This window comes from Crotalus tigris, unplaced genomic scaffold, assembly GCF_016545835.1.
Source record: "Crotalus tigris isolate CLP2741 ecotype Arizona unplaced genomic scaffold, ASM1654583v1 scf7180000022970.308977840:1548163, whole genome shotgun sequence".
Taxonomy (NCBI): Eukaryota; Metazoa; Chordata; class Lepidosauria; order Squamata; family Viperidae; genus Crotalus; species Crotalus tigris.
Window position 1 is genome coordinate 1,850,462 of NW_024099557.1, and position 20,641 is coordinate 1,871,102.

A 20,641-nucleotide genomic window follows, 5' to 3' on the forward strand; every position below is an offset into this window, starting at 1 on the left:
CCTGGACGGCTGCCCGTCGTCTGCCCCCCCCCCCGCCCACTACACCCCTGTTTCCCCATCAACCTACCCTTCCTCTAAGGAAAAGACGAAAAGGGAAAAAAAAAGCACGTGCACACATACATCCATGTCCACCTTCTTCCTTCAAACAAGGGAGGATTGGGAAAAAAAATTACCTTGAAAAGCGAGGCATACTTGAGCCAGAACTGCACCTGGGACATGTTAAGCCGGCATGCAAGGAAAAGCGACACAGGCTGGACTCCGGCAAAGTGGCCAAACGGACGTTTCCTACCGTGGAAGTTGGCAAAGCTACACTCATGACAGCTCCCAGGGTCAGGGTCCAGCCCAAAAGAGGCACGGAGCCTGAAGGTCTGGCATGAACTTCGAAAGAGAGAGAAGACACACCAAGAAGGGATCCTGGGGGGGGGGGGGGAGAACAAGGGTCCAGTATCAAGCAAGGTTGGGAGAAAGCCGGTTCCTCTCTCTCCACCACCAACACCACCAACACCAAAAGAAAAAGAAAAAAAAAAAAGCAAATTCTCTGCTGGAAGTGATTGGTTTAGTCATCAAGAGGACGGGCGCTTTCTTCCTTTAAGCCCTGCCCGCCTGACTTTCAGGAAATAAAGCTTGCTTGGTAAGTCAGTGAAATTACTGGCAATGAGCACAGAATTACTGTACTGCTGTGTAATTTAAACCACAGAGCCACTGTAAACACGGCAGATATGCACCCAAGGGCTGGAATAATAATAATAAAAAAAAGGACGGCAGGGAGCACAAAGTTTGTTCCCTTCCCCAGCTCCCATCTCAGCCTCTGCCATAAAGTCTCTGGACTTCTTTGCTTCCTAAAGTTCTTTTCTCCCCCCCCCCCCTTTATTTGGTTCAGACATTCCCCACCCACCCAACCCATCAAAGGTTAAAATTAGAAGGGTCACGAGGATTGCGGAAAAGCTGACCGAAAGAGAAACCAGCCTAAAACACGGGGTGCAGAATTCAAAACTGCGCCGCAGGAACTTGCACCTGGATCCAAAAGAAGCTAGCTACGTGCCCTGACCTGAACTAACCTGAGTTAGTTAGAGTCTCCGGTGAACCTAAAGCGGAAGAAAAGAACTTAAAAAAAAAAAGATCAAATTGCCTAGATTGTGATTAATGGTTCCAATAACTGCAAGAAGAGAAATGATGAGCAAGCCCGTCGTTTGCATGAACCACAAACAGGTACAAACAAATAGCTCTGCCTTGGCAACTTTTAAGACGTGCGGACTTCAGTTCCCACAATTCTCCAGCCAATAAGGCTAACTGGGGAATGCTGGGAGTTGAAGTCCACAGGTCTGGAAGTTGCTAAGATTGAGTCATTGTGCTCTAGCAGCATGGGGCAATGCATTTTTTTTTAAAGAAAGTCAGGCTTATTTAGACTTAATAATAATAATAAAGTTGAAAGGGACCTTGGAGGTCATCTAGTCCAACCCCCTGCTCAGGCAGGAAACCTTATACCATTTCAGACAAATGGCTGTCCAGTCTCTTCTTAAAAACTTCCAGTGTTGGAGCATTCACCACCTTCGGAGGCAGGTTGTTCCACTGGTTAATTGTTCCAACTGTCAGGAAGTTTCTCCTTAGTTCTAGGTTGCTTCTCTCCTTGATTAGTTTCCATCCGTTGCTTCTTGTCCTGCCTTCAGGCACTTTGGAGAATAGCTTGACTCCCTCTTCTTTGGGGCAGCCCCTAAGATACTGGAACATGGCTATCATGTCCCCCCTTGTCCTTCTCTTCATTAAACTAGACCACAGGTAGGCAACCTGCGACTCCGGAGCCGCATGCGGCTCTTTGAGCCTTCCCCTGTGGCTCCCAGCCTCCTCTGCCTTTGCAGAGAGAGACAGAGACAGAGAGAGGCAATTGCGCTTCCCTGCTTCTCTCTCTCTCTCTCTCTCTCTCTCTCTCTGTGTGTGTGTGTTTTGTGTGTGTGTGTGTTTTGTGTGTGTGTGTGTGTAAAAGAGAGTGCACTCACATTGTTCTCCGAGGAGCTGAAAAGCTTACTAGGCGGAGCTCCTCCCTTTGCTGCGTCTCTGCAGGAAGCAGGAAGCAGGAAGGGCAGGAGAGAGCTAGCTAGCCCAGCTAGGCTGACTCAGGAATTCTGGGAGTTGAAGTCCATGAGTCATAAAAGAGACGAGGTTGCCTACCCCTGAGATTGTTGGAGAACAACTTGAAGCTTGCCAGGTGAGCAGCAGATGGGGGGGGGGAGAAAGAGAGAGAGAGAAAGAGAGAGAGAGAGGGAGGGGGAGAGAGAGAGGAAAGAGAGAGAAAGAAAGAGAGTGGGGGAAGAGGAGTGGCAGACCAAGGGCAGAGAGGGAGGGAGGGAGAGAGACAGAGAGAGAGAGACCCTTTTGACATCTAAAATGAAGATAACACTGCATACATCCTTTTTTTACCTGTGTGTGTATGTAATTTTATTCTCTTAAAGCATTCTCTCGGTGATCATTGATTTAATAGTATGGATATTCCCAAGAGTCATATTTTTACTTTTATTTTTAATGTGTGTGTGTGTGTGTGTGTGTGTGTATACACACACACACATACACTCTCTCTCTCTCTCTCTCTCACACACACACACACACAACACACACACACACACCTATAATAAAGATAAAAAAGGATATATGCAGTGTTATCTTCATTTTAGATTTCAAAAGGGTTTTGCGGCTCCCGGTGTTTTGTTTTTGGTGGGAAACGGGTTCAAGTGGCTCTTTGAGTGTTTTGGGTTGCCTATCCCTGACCTAGTGAACCAGAATTTCTTAAGCTCAGGCCCTGAATATGACCTCTATCACCTCTGGAATACCTACAATTCTGATTTTTAATCAGACAAAAGAGGAACACTGAGTAGGTCGCTGGAGAGTAACCATACTGACTACAGGGTAGTCCTCGACGTACGAACACAATTGAGCAGAAAATTTACGTTGCTAAGTGAGGAACATTTGTTAAGTGAGTTTTGCCCCATTTTACGTCCTTCCTTGCCACAACTGTTAAGTGACTCATTGCAGTTAAGTTAGTAACATGGTGGTTAAGTGAATCTGGCTTCCCCATTGACTTTCTTCACCAGAAGGTCACATGATCCCAAGATCCTGCAACCCGTCATAAATATGAGTCAGTCGCCAAGCATCCAAATTTTGATCATGTGACCCAGGGGATGCTGCAACAGTCGTAAGTGTGAAAACGGTCGTAAGTCACTTTTTTCAGTGCCGTTGTCACTTTGAACCATCACTAAATGAACTGTTGTAAGTCGAGGACTACCTGTGTGTTTTCTTTTTTTTAATTTTTTTTTCCTTTTTCACTTTACAAAAAACAAAATACAAAATACATTTTATCTTTTTCCTTAACAGTACTGTGTCCTATATCTCTTACATACATTTACAATTATTTACATTACTTCTCATACTTTTTTATTCCTCAGTTCTAACCAATTGTAACATTTGTCCCATATCTCGTAAAATTCTGTTGCTTCCTTGTCTTTTATTTCTAAAGTTAAGTTCATACATCTCAGCACATTCTAATATCTTTACCTGTACGTTTTCATTGGAGTTTCATTTAACCACACAGGAAAGGAACTTAAATATCCTATTTGGCCTGGAGGTCCTTTTGCTTGGGGGGGGGGGGATCGTATAGCCTGGCATTGTGTGACCTTGGCTTGGGATCCACTTTCATTGTAAAAAAGGCAGCTTGCAAAAGCAGGATTGTCTCTGCTAGGTTTAAAGTTGAAAAGCCATTTGTCTGTAGTCAAAAGAGTACATTGGGAAAAAAAAACTTTTGCAAAAATATTAGGGTCCTTAAAAGGGCTGCTTTGGTCCCTTGCCTGCTCCGTGGCAACTTTGGAGGCAAAACCATCAGCGTCTTTGCAATACTTCCAAAATGGGCTGGAAAGATTCTTGCTTGGACAAATCGTTGAATCTGGTGTAAGTTCCTCTGTTTGGAAGGGTGCAGGATACGGATGTCCTAGGTTCCATGTTGGATTTATTTCCAATTTTAGACAGGAAGTTACCTCAATCCAGCGGTTCTCAACCTATGGGTCGTGACCCCATTTGGGGTCGATCGACCATTTCACGGGGGTTGCCAAGCAAGGCTGTCCGCCATTTTTTCCCCTTTTCCGGTGGGTGCCTTACCTCCCTTGGGCTGGGACAGCTGGTGGCTGAGCCGGTGGTCGGCCTGCTCTGTCTCTGCCGCTTGCCAGCTACGCCTCGGCCGGCGCAGGGGGCGGCACCATGCATGCGCAGCGCTCCCGGGCAGGGAAAGTCCTCAACTTACAACCTGTTTAGTCCTCGACTTACGACTGGTTTAGTCCCCGACTTATGACTGGTTGGGGGGTCACGGCATTAAAAAGAACCACTGCCTCAATCTGATGTCTTCCAGATTTCATAGAATCACAGGAGGGACCTAAGGGGTCATCAAGGTCAACCGTGGCAGCTTGAAGATGGGTGGACTTCAACTCCCAGAATTCCCCCGACAGCATGCTGGCGGGAGAATTCTAGGAACTGAAGTCCACCCATCTTCAAGTTGTCAAGATTGAAAAATACTGCCCTACACCAACCTCAACAGATTGCGATCCAGCGTCTCTTTGAAAAGTTCCAGTAAAAGGGAAGAAACCACTCCAAGGAGTAACATGTTCCACTAATAAACAACTCTTCCTGTCAAGTTCCTCCTATAATGTCTAATCCAGTGTTTCTCAACCTGAGCAACTTTGAAGATGCGTGGACTTCAACTCCCAGAATTCCCTGTAACTCAGCAAACTTTCCCCATAGGAATTAAAGCACAAGGGGACTAGAGGTGTCGTGTGATCCCCTTCTGCAACCTTCTGACGAGCAAAGTCAATGGGGAAGCCAGATTCACTTAACAACCATGTTACTAACTTGAAAACTGCAGGGATTCACTTAACGGCCGTGGCAAGAGAGATTGTAAAATAGGCCCAAACTCACTTAACAAATGTCTCAGCAACAGCAATTTGGGGCTCAATTGTGGTCGTAAGTTGAGGACTACCTGTAATTATGGATTAATAGCTAGCTTCCTGCCTAAAGCTATCTTGGGAAAATGTGTTTTGAGGGCAGCATGCAAGATGGAAACTTGGTAGCTAGGAGTTCAGAGAAAGAAACAAGAAATAAGGAACGGTTGCTGGAATTGAGCATGTCTAGTCTAACGAAGAGAAGGAAAAGGGGGGACACGATAGCAGCCTTCCAGTATCTCAGGGGCTGCCCCAAAGAAGAGGGAGTCAAGCTGTTCTCCAAAGCACCAGAAGGCAGGACAAGAAGCAATGGATGGAAACTCACCAAGGAGAGAAGCATCCTAGAACTAAGGAGAAATTTCCTGACAGTGAGAACAATTAACCAGTGGAACAACCTGCCTCCAGAAGCGGTGAATGCTCCAACACTGGAAGTTTTTAAGAAGAGACTGGACAGCCATTTGTCTGAAATGGCTTGCAGGGGCAGGCAACCTTGGCCCTTTTATGACTCATGGACTTCAACTCCCAGAATTCCTGAGCCAGCCATGCTGAAGGGACAGGGAGAGGTTTCTAAGCTGAGCCATGCTGGCTCAGGAATTCTGGGAGTTGAAGTCCACGAGTTATAAAAGAGCCAAGGTTGCCTAGCCCTGGTATAGGGTTTCCTGCCTGAGAACAGGTTGGACTAGATGACCTCTAAGGTCCCTTCCAACTTTTTATATTATTATTACTATTATTATTACTATTATTATTACCGATCATCGCACAGTCAGCCAGATGTTCAGACTGGATTTGGCATTTTGTCTACCTATCGAGTCCTTACCCAGGACCTGGGATAGGCAGATGTGGATGTTTGATGGTATTACAGATATCGTTGCAGGATGGAAGCAGTTCCTAGTAAGGCCGCCTTTTGCAATTGACTAATAGCGTATTTGTCAATGCCAATGGTGTTCAAGTGGTGCTCCAGTTGTTTTGGGATTGCGCCCAAGGAGCCTATGACTATTGGTACTACCCTTGCTTGCTTTTGCCACAGTCTTTCTATTTCTATGTGTAGGTCTTTGTATTTTGTTATCTTCTCCAGTTCTTTCTCTTCTATTCTGCTATCTCCAGGCACTGCCACATCCACTATCCAGACTACTACTACTACTACTACTACTACTACTACTACTACTACTACTACTACTACTTCTTCTTCTTCTTCTTCTTCTTCTTCTTCTTCTTCTTCTTCTTCTTCTTCTTCTTATTATTATTATTATTATTATTATTATTATTATTATTATTATTATTATTATTATTTACTGTGGTTGTTGTTGTTGTTGTTGTTGTTAAATTTGGGCCTGAAAACATGGAAAAGGCCATACTGCTCAGTTCAGAGAAGGCAGGACATCTTTGGGCCTACAGGGGGGGAAAAAACCTCAGTCGGCCTTTCCAATTTAATTCTAATTTAAAAAGTTCAGGAGAGAACCCTGAATCTGATTGCTGGAAGGATGGGTGGTGAGGAAGGTCTTATCTTGAAGATTCTGGCTCTGGCATCTGACTTGAATCATTCAGGGCTAAGAGGTCCATTGTACAGATTCTCAGAAGCACAGCCGCCACCAGTGCTCACATCAAGTCCCATAATCAACCACAATCATGACTACTGCTAGGAGCGGTATGGGTTTTCAGCCAGCAAAGTTATCTTTATATTCTTATCCCATGTTTGCTGTTTATGATTCAGAAAGCAATTTTCCAGCGAAGGCAGCTGCCAGCTAAGACCCAGGCCAGTGAAGCCTCTGGGGAAATCAGTGGGAATAAAGATCCTCCTAGGTGTTTCTAAGCTAGTACAGATAGTCCTCGACTTACAACAGACTTACAATAGTCTTCACTTACAACTCAGCGACTGTTCAAAGTTACGTCACTGAAAAAAATTGACTTATGACCGTTTTCTCACACTTAACACCGTTGCAGCAGGTCACGTGATCAAAATTCAGACGCTTGGCAACGGATTCATATTTATGACGGTTGCAGCGTCCCGGGGTCACGTGATCCCCTTTTGCGACCTTCAGCCAAGCAAAGTCAATGGGGGAAGTCAGATTCATTTAGCGACCGTGTTACTAACTTAACAACTGCACCGATCCACTTAACAACTATGGCAAGACAGGCCGTAAAATGGAGCAAAATTCACTTAACAGAGGTCTCACTTCACAACGGAAATGTTGGGGGTCTATTGTGGTCGTAAATTGAGGACTACCTGTATTATCCATGCCGGGAGAGGGTGGTTTCCTACTTAGTTCTCCCTCTTGCTCAGATAAATAAATACAGGTAGGTCCTCGACTTACACCCGTTCATTTAGTGATTGTTCGACGTTACAACAACACAGAAAAAAAGTGACTTATGACCATTTTTCATACTTAACAACTGTCGCAGTATTCCCATAGTCACATGATCAAAATTCAGGCGCTCGGCAACGGACTCATATTTATGACGGTCGCTGTGTCCCGGGGGTCACGTGATCCCCCTTTTGCGACCTTCTGACAAGCAAAGCCAATGGGGGAAAGCCGGATTCACTTAACAACCGTGTTACTCACTTAAATACTGCAGTGATTTACTTAACGACTATGGCAAGACAGGTCGTAAAACAGGGCGAAATTCACTTAATAATAAAATTCACTGAGCCATGGAAATTTCAAGGTCGGTTCTAGTTATAAGTTGGAGACTTCCTGTAAACCCAAATTTACCTCAACCAACGCAACTGACAGCCGAAGACATGTGTCTGGGGATTAATCATCGTCACCACCAAAACAGGGTTGACCCAAAAATAAAGGGTGATAGTCAGGAGCATCGTGCCAATTTTAGCATATCATATAAGGATGAAAATACTGTAGGGGGCAGGGTGTAAGAGACTCCCCCCCCACGAGCCCTCAAAAAGAGAGACAAGAACAATCAAATTTCTCTGCCTGGCATCATACAAAAGCTGCTTCTAATCGCCTTCAGCCTGCATCGCCACTGGTGGAGATAATAATAATAATAATGAGGAGGAGGAGGAGGAGGAAGAGAAGAAGAAGAAGAAGAAGAAGAAGAAGAAGAAGAAGAAGAAGAAGAAGAAGAAGAAGAAGAAGAAGAAGAAGAAGAAGTAGTAGTAGTAGTTGTTGGAAGGGACCTTGGAGGTCATCTAGTCCAACCCCCTGCTCAGGCAGGAAACCCTAGATCGGGGTAGGCAACCTTGGCTCTTTTATGACTCGTGGACTTCAACTCCCAGAATTCCTGAGCCAGCCACGCTGAGAAGACAGGGAGAGGTTTCCAAGCTGAGCTATGCTGGCTCAGGAATTCTGGGAGTTGAAGTCCACGTGTCATAAAAGAGCCAAGGTTGCCTACTCCTGCCCTATACCACTACAGACAAATGGCTGACCAATCTCTTCTTAAAAACTTCCAGTGTTGGGAGCATTCACCGCTTCTGGAGGGTGATGGGATTGGAAGTCCAGTTCCTGTCAGCTTTTCAGCATGCAAGCTAGAAATTGGCATATATGTATTTCGGAGACCATCAGGTTAGGGAAGACCAACCCAGAGCACTCTTAGTGAGAGGATAAATGATCAATTCAGGAAACCGCCAAGCTAAAAAGAGATAATACTGAGCATTAATAGCAAAATGAGAACGTCAGATTCCCAGAAAAGGCCTTGTAAAATCAGAAGGAAAAAAAAACCCAGAGTCATCACATCTTAAATTCCTGACCATTCACTCAGCAACCGTTCAAAGTTACAAAGGTGCTGAAAGAAGTAACGACCAGTCCTCACACCTACAACGGCCACAACTTCCCCATGGTCATACGATCTGGAGACTTGGCAACTGGTTCGTGCTTTATGACAGATGTAATGTCCTGCACGCATGTGATTGCCGACTGTGATCTTTCCAGCCAGCTTCCGAGAAGCAAAGTCAGTGGGGAAGCCAGCGGGAAATCTTGCAAACGGCAAGCGCATATCTCACTTAACAATCGCAGCAAAAAAAAAAAAAAAAAAGACTGAGGGTGGTCACTTGATGTCTCACTCAACAACCGCACCACTTGGTGACAAATTTTCCTCACATAAAAGTGGTCGTAAATCGAGGACTATCTCTATGCTTTTATGAAACTTCCAGATGGTTCCCCAACCACATAGCTCTTGCCCATACTGGCTACAGTAACATGTTTCAATCTTGGACACTTTTAACACGCTGGCTGGGGACTTCTGGGAGCTTAAAGTGGCCAAGGTTGAGGAACCGCGTTCCAATCTATAGCTACATTCTTGAAGTTTCACCCTAATTGATGGCATTCCTGCCCCCAAGTCTTTGAACTGCCATTTGTCTAAAATAGTGTAGGGCAGTGATGGCAAACCTTTTAGAGACCGAGTGCCCAAACTGTAATCCAAAACTCACTTATGCATCATCGAGTGCCAGGTGGGTGTGGCTCATTGGCTGGGTGTGGCCCATTGGGTGGGCGTGGCTGCGGTGGTAATGGCAGACTGGGTGGGACTAAATAGTTCAATCAATCAATTCCAACTTTGCAAGATCTTTTTTTTTCCCCCGCAAGAAGTTGAAATTGACTGTTTGAACCAATTTTTTTTTTTTTTGCACACGGTGGCGGAGGCCTAAAGTGAAAAGGTTTTATATAACCCAGCTGAAGGCCTAGGACTGGGGCGACGGCACGCGTGTCCACAGAGAGGGCTCTGAGTGCCGCCTCTGGCACCCGTGCCATAGGTTCACCACCAATGGTGTAGGTTTTCCTACTTAAACAAGGGGTTGGACTAGAAGACCTCCAAGGTCCCTTACAACTCGGTTATTCTGTTACTCTGTTATTTTGGCCTGACAGTTAGAACAATTAACCAGTGGAACAACCTGCCTTCAGAAACGGTGAATGCTCCAACACTGGAAGTTTCTAAGAAGAGACCGGACAGCCATTTGTCTGAAACGATGTAGGGCAGTGATGGCGAACCTTTTAGAGACCGAGTGCCCAAAACCCGGCCCCCATCCCTGCTCCGCCTCCTACCCTGCCTGCTCTGCCCCACCCACTTCCTGCCCCGCCCGCCCGCAGGGCCACGCACCGCCTCCATAGCCCACAGCAGATCGCCCAGGTAGCCCTGCAGCGCCATGGCAGCACACTCTCCGCCCACACCCTGGAGCATCATCTGCACGCTGTGGGGCATGAGGGCGGAGTCTTGTCCTGCTGCCGGCCTATGTCCTTGGCTGCGCTGCTCCGTGCGGGCTGTGCCCGGGGGCAACACTCCTCCAGGGGAGCTGCTGGAGAGGAGGGGGTCGTGGGGGGAGGCGGGGCTGGGGTGACAGCACATGTGTCCACAGAGAGGGCTCCGAGTGCTGCTTCTGGCACGTGTCCATAGGTTTGCCACCACTGGTATAGGGTTTCCTGCCTGAGCAGGGGGTTGGACTAGATGACCTCCAAGGTCCCTTCCAACTTTATAATTGTTATTGTTACTTTAAGACGTGTGGACTTCCATCTCCCAGAACTCTTCAACCAGCATGGTTTGTTGGGGAATTCTGGGAATTCAAGTCCAGGCATTTTAAAGTGGCCGTACTTGGAAAAAAAAAAACCTGGTTACAAACAATTCAACCCATCTGGAGGTTAACGTTTCTGAAAGGTTAAGAAATTTACAAGCAGGATCTAAGGAAGGCGGCGCACGCATATACCACCACCACCCCCTCCAGTATACCAACTACAGAGTTACGGGAAGCCATAGCTTGCTTCTCCGTGATTGCATCAGCCCATTGCACAGGTCACTTCTGAAGTGTCAGGTTCCTGTTTGTCAGCTAGCCGAGAGTAGAACACTTAAGAAACATATTCCAGCCATCTGGGAGACCCCCAGCTCTACCCAGACAGCAATTTTAAATCATCCACCCCATGGATTCTGGATGGAAGGAAGTACATTTTAAGCCAGACAGGAATTCCTGATGGTGGCTCATACAGGAGAACAAAGAAATCAGCATCTATATATATTATTATTATTATTTTGTTCCTGTTGTGTATAGGTTTTGTAAAAAATATTTTTTTTACCTTTTCGATATAGTAAACCGCCCAGTGTGACCTTGCGGTAAGACGGGCAAGTCAAGAAATTTAATAAAATAAAATAAAAATAAATAAAACATGTCCAGGGAACAGGATGAGAACTAAAATCTAGAAAACCGTAGGGATTTCTTTAGAGAAAGTCAGTGGATCAGACTGCCTGCGGAAGCTGGACCTTTGTCACAGAAAAATGTGAAAAAGATGTTATATACATCTTTATCTTTGTAAGATATATTCAGAAAGCCAGTTTGGTCTAGTTAGTTAAGGCACCATGCTATAAAGCAGGAAACTGGGAATTCTAGTTCTGCCTTAGGCATGAAAGCTGGCTGGATAAGTTTGGGCCAATCACCCGGAGACGGTGAGTTCTAGTCCTGCCTTAGGCACAAAACCTGGCTAGGGTATTTGGGCCAATCACCCGGAGACGGTGAGTTCTAGTCCTGCCTTATGAACAAAAGCTGACTGGATAAGTTTGGGCCAATTTACCCGGAGAAAGTAAGTTCTAGTCCTGCCTTAGGCATGAAAACTGGCTGGATAAGTTTGGGCCAGTCACCGGGAGATGGTGAGTTCTAGTCTTACTTTAGGCGTGAACGTTGGCTGATTGACTTGGGGCCAGTCACTCTCTCCCAGACCAACCCACCTCACAGGATTGTTGTTGTGGAGAAAAAGAGGAGGAAGGAAGAAGGTTATGTATGTTTGCCACCTTGAGCTACTCATAAAATAATAAAGGTGGGATCAAGAGCTAGTAAATAAAAATAAATAATAAATAAAAAGTGATCCAAATCACCATAACATATCTAGACCATAGTCTGTCCTCTCATATTCATGCTGGACAATAGGAAATAGAGCCAGTGGTTCTCAACTTTGGCAACTTTAAGACTTGTGGACTTCAACTCCCAGAATTCCTCAGCCAGCTTTGCTGGCTGAGGAATTCTGGGAGTTGAAGTTCACAAGTCTTAAAGTGGCCAAGGTTGAGAACCCCTGAAATAGACGAAAAAAAGACAGGGTAATAGCACACGTGCATATTAGAACATGTATACTATTACTAGAATTAACATACAGGTAGTTCTCATTTAACGACTGCAATTGCGACGAGCAACTTGGTCGCAAAGCAAAGCGGTCGCTAAATGAAACTGTGACCGTGCGGAAGGTTTACTTTATAGACCTGCGAAGATTGTCAACGTGAGGCTTGGTTGGAAAGTCACTTTTCCACATCGTAATTGTGAATGGTTGCTAAATGAGGCAGTCTCTAATCAAGGACTGCCTACTACAGACTTCCAGGATCATTGAAAAGTATGGTTCAAGTGCCTGGGAGGAATGAAAAATGGGCTATTCTTCCCTTCCAACAAGGATTATCAGCTCACTTGATGATAGCATAAAAACGTTCAAAAGGCAAGCCTTAACTGTAAGGCACTTGTTTCCCTTGGAACGGTGCCCTGATCCGCACCTTGCAATTAAGTGAGCTTTAATTGCTTCCAGGTAAATTGGCTACACACTGCCTCAGATCTGCCTAGGCATTCATAAGTGTCAAAGCAAAAGACCAATGAGATCACCACACTCCCAATTATAAACCTCAGACTCAAGTTAAAAAAGAGGAATGGAAATAATTTTTTTCTGTACAAGTGGTCCCTAACTTATGACGGGTGGCTTAGCGACCGGTTGAAGTTTTGACAGAGCTACCTAAGATCCAGATTCGAACGTCTAACAGCCGCTGACTTTTAGGGCTGTTTGCAGCAACTCGCAGTCGTATCACTCTGTTTTACGACGTTTTCTTTGCCGAGTGCCGGCATTTATTTCCGGGTTCAAACAATGCCCATAGCCAACTACTGGTTCGTTTAACGACCGCTGTGTTTGCTTAACGAGCACAGCGTTTGCTTAATGCAGTGTTTCCCAATCTTGGCCATGTGAAGATGTGTGGACTTCAATTCCCAGAATTCCCCAGCCAGTCAGCACAGCTGGGGAATTTGTGGGAGTTGAAGTCCACACATCTTCAAGTGATCAAGATTGGGAAACACTGGCTTAATGCAGTGGTTCTCAACCTGTGGGTCGGGACCCCATTTGGGGCCGAACAACCATTTCACGGGGGTCGCCAAAACGCAGTCCGCCTTTTTTTCCCCCTTTTCCTTAGCTGTGCTACTCCCTTTTATTTTATTGGCTTTTGAAAGCCAATAGAATAGACTCTCTTGAATAGAGTCTAATTCTATTGGCTTTCAAAAGCCAATGGGAATTGTCCAGACTGTCTCTGCCCTGCTGAGCCCGCCAAAAGTCCCATTCTGCAAACGGTGCTGCACCAGTTGAGTAGTCCTCGACTTACGACCGGTTGAGTAGTCCTCGACTTACAACCAGTTGGGGGGGGGTCGCGGCATTAAAAAGGTTGAGAACCACTGGCTTAATGACTGTAACGATTCAGCTGCTGCAAACAAGGTAAAATTGGGTCAGTCCCATGACTGATAGCTCTTGAGAGCCCTGATTCTCACGGGCATCAAATTTTTAGGTAGAGCAGAAGCTGTTGACTAGCTGGTGCATTTTGTAGAGTTCTTAGAAAAGACTGCAATGTAACTACAGATAGTCCTTGACTAATAACCAAATTTCTATTGCTAAGCCAGGCAGTTGTTAAGTGAGTTTTGCACCATTTGACCACCTTTTTTTCCCCATAGTTGTTAAGCAAAAGACTGCACTTCTTAAGTGAACCACACGGTCGTTAAGTGAATCCAGCTACCCCCCCCCTTGATTTTGTTTCTTGGAAGCCGGCTTGGAAGGTTACAAATGGTGATCACGTGAACCTGGGACACTAAAAATCGTCATAAATACGAGCCGGTCGCTAAACATCTGACTTTTGATCACGTGACCGTCGGGATGCTGCGATGGTCGTAAGGATGAAAAATGGCCACGAGTCCCTTTTTTCAGTGCCGCTGTAACTTCAAACGGTCACTAAACGAATGACCATAAGTCGAGGACTACCTGTAGAGCAGCGGTTCTCAACCTGTGGGTCGGGACCCCATTTGGGGTCGAACGACCATTTCACGGGGGTCGCCAAACAACGCAGTCTGCCATTTTTTCCCCCTTTTCCTTAGCTGTGCTACTCCCTTTTATTCTATTGGCTTTTGAAAGCCAATAGAATAGACTCTCTTGAATAGAGTCTAATTCTATTGGCTTTCAAAAGCCAATAGGAATTGTCCAGGCTGTCTCTGCCCTGCTGAGCCCGCCAAAAGTCCCATTCTGCAAACGGTGCTGCACCAGTTGAGTAGTCCTCGACTTACGACCGGTTGAGTAGTCCTCGATTTACGACCGGTTGGGGGGGGGGTCGCGGCATTAAAAAGGTTGAGAACCACTGCTGTAGAGCGTCGCCTTTGCAACAGAAGCAAAGTTTGGCCTTACCTGAGGGAAGTCGCCATTTCTGGGTAAGAAATCAGCAAGGCCTTGAGGTGTGAAATTGGAATCCGAGAAGAGCTGCCCGTTGGTGGGATTGGTGTAGAAATTAGACCGGGGATTAAAATATTGCCTATAAAGGAACAAAAAGTATCATCAGATTACAGATTTTGAAAGTGCCTGTGGCCCTGTGACTGCGGAGGTCCCGGGCAGAGTGGGGCTTTTATTTAAATTAAAAAAAAAAAAGGGAGCAAAAGAGAAAAGAAAGTGACAAATAAGGAACACAAGGCCACAACCAAAAGTGAAAAACGAAGAAGACAACACCACAGCCCAAAATGACGTATATAAAGAACTACGACCGTCTATATGTATATTACACAGGTAGTCCTCAAGTTATGACCACAATTGAGCTTCTGTTGCTAAGCAAAACATTGGTTAAGTGAGTTTTGGCCCATTTTACAACCTTTCTCGCCACAGTTGTTAAGTGAACCACAGCAGTGGGTAAAGTTAGTAACGCGGTTGTTAAGTGAATGCGGCTTCCCCATTGACTTTGCTCGTTATATCACAAAATATAAGTCAATTGCTAAGCGTCTGAATTTTGATCATGTGACCACGGGGATTCTGCAACGGTCTTAAGTGTGAGAAACGGTTGTAATAAGTCACTTCTTTCAGTGCCATTGTAACTGTGAATATTCACTAACTGAACTGTTGTAAGTCGAGGACTACCTGTATATTTCAAAAAAGGATGGCCATATTTCACTAGCATTGACAATGGGTGTTTGGAAAGATTCAGAATGAAATATTTTAGCTAGCACATCGCTGCCAGTCCCGCAAATGCCCCCCCAAATTTTAGTTTTAAAAGTTTTTATTATTTTTTTAACAGAGTTCAATAATAATTATTCAACAAAAATGTGTTGTCTGAGTATCTTATTCACTAATACAAATTAGATTCCTAATCCCTAAATCTTTTCTCTAACCATGGATAAAATAGGTCCCAAGTTTGAAAATATTCTGTTTCTTCTTTTTCTTTCAACCTTAAAGTAAGTCTGTCCAACACTGGAAGTTATTAAGAAGAGACTGGACAGCCATTTGTCTGAAATGGTATAGGGTTTCCTGCCTGAGCAGGGGGTTGGACTAGATGACCTCCAAGGTTCCTTCCAACTTTATTATTATTGTTATTATTTCTGCACAGTCTAGTATTTTTTGATTATTTCTTCTTCTGGTGGTATTTCTTCGTTCTCCCAATATTGTGCAAATATAATTCTTGCCGCTGTTATCACATGTAGAATCAAATATGTACTTTGCTTATCAAGTTTTTCTGGCATTATACCTAGTTAAAAAAAAAAAACAGGTTTATAGTCTATGTGTTTCTCTAACATTTTAGATGACTTGATTTTACCCTTACACTCTACCCCCCCCAATCAGCAGCTCTCCAGAATTTTGTTTTCCAAAATTACTAGGTACCATTCCTTGCCTCAGTCACTTGCAATGATGCATTCACCAAGAGGCTAGTCCTCACCCTTGGAAGCTAAAGCATTTGAATGATTATGGATGGGAAGGAAAAAGAGATTTCTCATTATCCCAGGTGATCTTGATGGTATCAATTAGTTAATTATCAGAATCCGGATTTACATTTGCCCAAACTGTACAGGTAGTCTTTGATTTACATTCATTTAGCACTGTTCAAAATAACCTGCCTCCAGAAGCTGTGAATGCTCCAACACTGGATGTTTTTAAGAAGAGACTGGAGAACCATTTGTCTGAAATGGTATAGGGTTTCCTGCCTGAGCAGGGGTTGGACTAGAAGATCTCCAAGGTCCCTTCCAACTGTATTATTATTATTATTAAACGAGCACTGAAAAAAATGGCTTATGATCAGACCTTGCATTTATGACTATTGCAGCATCCCCATGCTCACATGATCAGAATTCAGATGCTTGCAAACTGGCCTGTATTTTCAGATCGTCCTCGACTTACGACACTTCATTTAGTGACCCTTCCAAGTTACAACGGCACAGAAAAATGTGACTTACGATCGTTTTTCATAGTTACGACCTTTGCAGCATCCTCCCCATGTGATCCAAATTCAGAATACTTGGCAACTGGTTCATATTTATGACGGTGGCAGCGTGCCCGGGGTCGCGTGATCTCCTTTTGCAACCTTCTGACGAGCAAAGTCAATGGGAGGGGGAACCGGATTCACTTAACAACCGTGTTACTACTTTAACTACTTAACAACTGTGGCAGGAAAGGTCGTAAAATGGAACGAAATTCATTCAACAAATGCCTCAATTGTGGTCGTAAGTCGAGGACTACCTGTACAATGTAGTGTCACAGCGTCATGTGATTGCCATTTACAACCTTCCCATCAGCCTCCGACAAGCAAAGTCAATGGGGGAAGCTGGATTTACTTCACAACTGTATGGTTCACTTAATAACTACAACAATTTGCTTAATCAACGGTGGGGAAGAAAGTTGTCAAATCAGGTGTGGCTCACTTAAAAACAGCAACAGAAATCTTGATCCCAATTGTGGCCATAAGTCGAAAAATACGAGTACTGTTGTTGTTGTTTTTTAAACAAAAATCGCAGAGCTTAATATAGTATTGCTGATTCAGAAAGCATCTGGAGGGGATAATATTTGCATCCCTCATTAAAAAAAATCCCAAGGGCTCTCTACAGGTAGTCCTCGAACTTACGACCACAACTGAGCCCTCAATTTTTGTTGTTAAGACATTTGTAAGTTGAGTTTTGTCCCATTTTATGACCTTTCTTGCCTCAGTTGTTAAGTGAATCACTGCAACTTAGTAACTTCACCGTTGATCTTGCTTGTCAGAAGGCTGCAGAAGGGGATCGTGTGACCCTGGGACACTGCGACCGTCATAAATATGAACCGCTTGCCAAGCCTCTGAGTTTTGATCACATGATGCTGCACAGGACGTAACTGTGGAAAACGGTCATAAGTCCCTTTTTTCTCAGAGCCGTTGTAGCAGTCACTAAACCAACTGTCGTAAGTCGAGGACTACCTGTACTAAGGAGCAACTGGTTATCTTGGACATCCTATCTCTCTTGAAACCCTGGGAGGGTAACTTGTAAACTGGATCAATGCAGGACAGGGGCCACTGGGAGCTACCAGTCTTCAAGATCCAATGTTAAATCTGGTTTGGGTGTTCGGGAAGTGGATCGGGCTTGGCTAGATCCACAAGATGTTAAGGCTCCTAGGTTATTTTTAAAATCCCCTGCCCACACACTCATGAGTTCCTCCTCCAGCAACGGTGAGGACTAGCCACCTGACCAGTCCTCCTTCAAAAGAAGAAGAGACGAAGCCGCCCTCGGCTTACGCAAACCAGAATAAACAGTGGCCGGTTCACATCCTGGACCGATGATAAGAAAACAGGACACTGACGCCAACTTTCCCCTCTCAAAAACTTCTCCGTCAAAAGAGTGAGGCTGCTCGGTGAAAGCTCTGCCCACATAGTTTGACACATACCACCTTAAAGCTCTGCCCACATAGCTTGACACATGCCACCTTAGTTTTGCTTTTACTCCCCCCAGCCCGGTTTGTGGGAACGTCCCCGTTTCAGCTGCATCATCATCTTTCCAGTAAAAGGAGGGCACGCCGATGTGTGACAGGCCCAGCCACAGGGGCCGGGCAGGGCGCCAAGGCTTACGTCCTGCAGAGTGGCGGAGGGCACGTGAGGGACCCCTGCAGGAAGACTGGGGTATCCCTGAGGATGGCCTGTTGGGGAAATGGCTCCCGTGCTGGGGGTCCCACGGGCAAGGGAAGGGGCCCTGAACCAGAGTTTGCCGATTTATGAAACCAGGTTTAACTCTCTGGGTGAGCAAGGCGGGCTTCTAAATGCAGCCTGGAAGAACTTGGTGGATCTAGATCAGGGGTGGGGAAACTTGGCTCCTTTATGACTTCTGGACTTCAACTCCCAGAATTCCTGAGCCAGCCATGCTGAGGGGAAAGGGGGAGGTTTCCATGCTGAGCTATGTTGGCTCAGGAATTCTGGGAGTTGAAGTCCACCAGTCATAAAAGAGCCAAAATTCTAGCTCTACGTGGGTTTGCATGTTTTGGTTCTTAATGTTTTTAATGTCCTTATTGCCATATATTCTGTAAGTCCTCGACTTCCAACCCATTCATTTAGTGACCAGTCGAAATAACAACGGCACTGGAAAAAAGCGACTTCTGACCGTGTTTCACACTTACGACCGTTGCAGCATCCCCCACGGTCGTGTGATTGAAATTCGGACACTTGGCAAATGGCATGTATTTATGACAGTCACAACGTCCCGAGGTCACATGATCCCCTTTTACAACCTTCTGACAAGCAAAGTCAATGGGGGAAGCCCGATTCCCTTAACAACCGGGGGACTAACTTATCAACTGCAGTGATTCACTTAACAACGGTGCCAAGAAAGGTCGTAAAATGTGGCAAAACTCACTTAACAACTGTTTTGCTTAGCCACAGAAATTTTTGGGCTAAATTGCAGTCGTTAAGTCGAGGACTACCTGTAAACAAGTGAGTCTGAGGTAAATTGATTAGCTCTCCTTACAAGTCAGAGAGGAAAGATCTGTCTACTTTTCCTTTTCGGCCTTCATCTATATACAACCACAAGTAAGAGAGAATTGGATACTGTACAGATAGTCCTCGACTTACAACAGTTCATTTAGTGACCGTTCAAAGTTACAACAGCATTGGAAAAAAGTGACTTATGACCGTTTTTCACACTTATGATTGTTGCAGCATCCCCAGGGTCACGTGATTTACACTCAGAGCTTGGCAACTGGTTCATACTTATGACGGTTGCAGTGTCCCAGGGGTCACATGATCCCCTTTTGCGACCTTCTGGCAAGCAAAGTCAATGGAGGAAGCCAGATTCCCTTAACAACTGTGGCAAGAAAAGTTGTAAAATGGGGCAAAATACACATTACAACTGTCTTGCCTATAAGCAGAAACGTTGGGCTCCGTTGTGGGTCATAAGGCGAGGACTACCTGTCTGTTATTTTGCAGGCTGGTTTCCAAGCACCCGAATTTTGATCCCCTGATCTTGCGTTGCAAGAACAAAGAGTCAGTTATAAGTCCCTTTTTTCAGTGCCTGCTGTAATTTCAAAAGGCGGCTAAACAAATGGTTGTAAGTTGAAGACTGCCTGTACAGACAGTCCTCGACTTACAACAGTTCACTTAGTGATCTTTCAAAGTTACAACAGCACTGGAAAAAGGGACTCGTGGCCGTTTCCCACACTTACGACCGTTGAAGCATCCCCAGAGTCACGTGATCAAAATTGCTTGGCAACTGACTCATATTTATGACGGTTGTGGGGGGGGGGTCACGTGATCCCCTTTTGCGAAACTTCTGACAAGCAAAGTCAATGGGGGAAGCCAATTAACATCCAGGTTACTACCGTCACTTAACAACTGCACGGACTCACTTAACAGGCGGGAAAACAGGACAAAACTCATGTATCAAATGGCTCGCTTAGTGACAGAAATTCTGAGCAAAATGATGGTGGTAAGTCAAAGACTAGCTATAAATTCATGTCCTGGGGCCAAACCATGACTTACAGAGGAGATATAAAATGAAGCACAATTTAAAGAAAAGGGCACAGCTGGAACGCCAAATACTGAAGTATTCTACACGACGTTTGCCTGATCAAAATTCAGACGCTTGGCAACTGGTTCATACTTACGACCGTTGCTGCATGCCAAGATCAGGCGATCCCCTTTTGCGACCTTCTGACAAGCAAAATAAATGGGGGGGGAGCCAGATTCACTTAACCACCGGGTTACTAACTTACCACCTGCAGTGATTCACTTAACAACTGTGGCAACAAAGGTCGTCCAATGAGGCGAAACTCCGCTTAACAAGTGTCTCAATTAGCGAGGAGAAATTTGGGGGCTCAACTGTGGTCGTAAGGTGAGGACGGCCTGTAGTGCAGAATTTTGAATCCCCCAACCTGGGCCCAAGGAACTTGGGGTTACGTTAAGCCAGTGTTTCTCAACCTTGACCATTTTAAGGCATGTGGACTTCAACTCCCAGAATTCCACAGCCAGCACTGCTGGCTGTGGAATTCTGGGAGTTGAAGTCCACATGCCTTAAAATGGTCAAGGTTGAGAAATACTGCGTTAAGCCCCTCTGCTGGCGTTGAGCAGGGCTGGGTGAGAACAGCCATGGAGAGAAAAGGGAGGATTGAATCCTAATCGATAACCTTCATCCCCCATCTGCTACTCAATATGCAGCAAAGTAGGAGTAAGTAGGAGATCATCCTACTGTTATC

General features: G+C 45.2%; 1 protein-coding gene across 6 annotated transcripts in view; it reads right to left on the reverse strand.

Annotated features, from left to right (window-relative positions):
- Positions 1–20,641, reverse strand: part of SBNO2 (strawberry notch homolog 2) — a 142,927-nt gene that overhangs the window by 74,760 nt on the left and 47,526 nt on the right. For 5 of the 6 annotated variants that reach the window (XM_039319253.1, XM_039319254.1, XM_039319255.1 and 2 more), the window contains one exon: positions 14,369–14,492. In XM_039319253.1, coding sequence (XP_039175187.1) covers positions 14,369–14,492 — 124 coding nt within the window. Of the gene's footprint in view, positions 1–173; positions 374–14,368; positions 14,493–20,641 lie in introns of those variants that run through there. The other variant, XM_039319256.1, reaches the window with a different exon arrangement.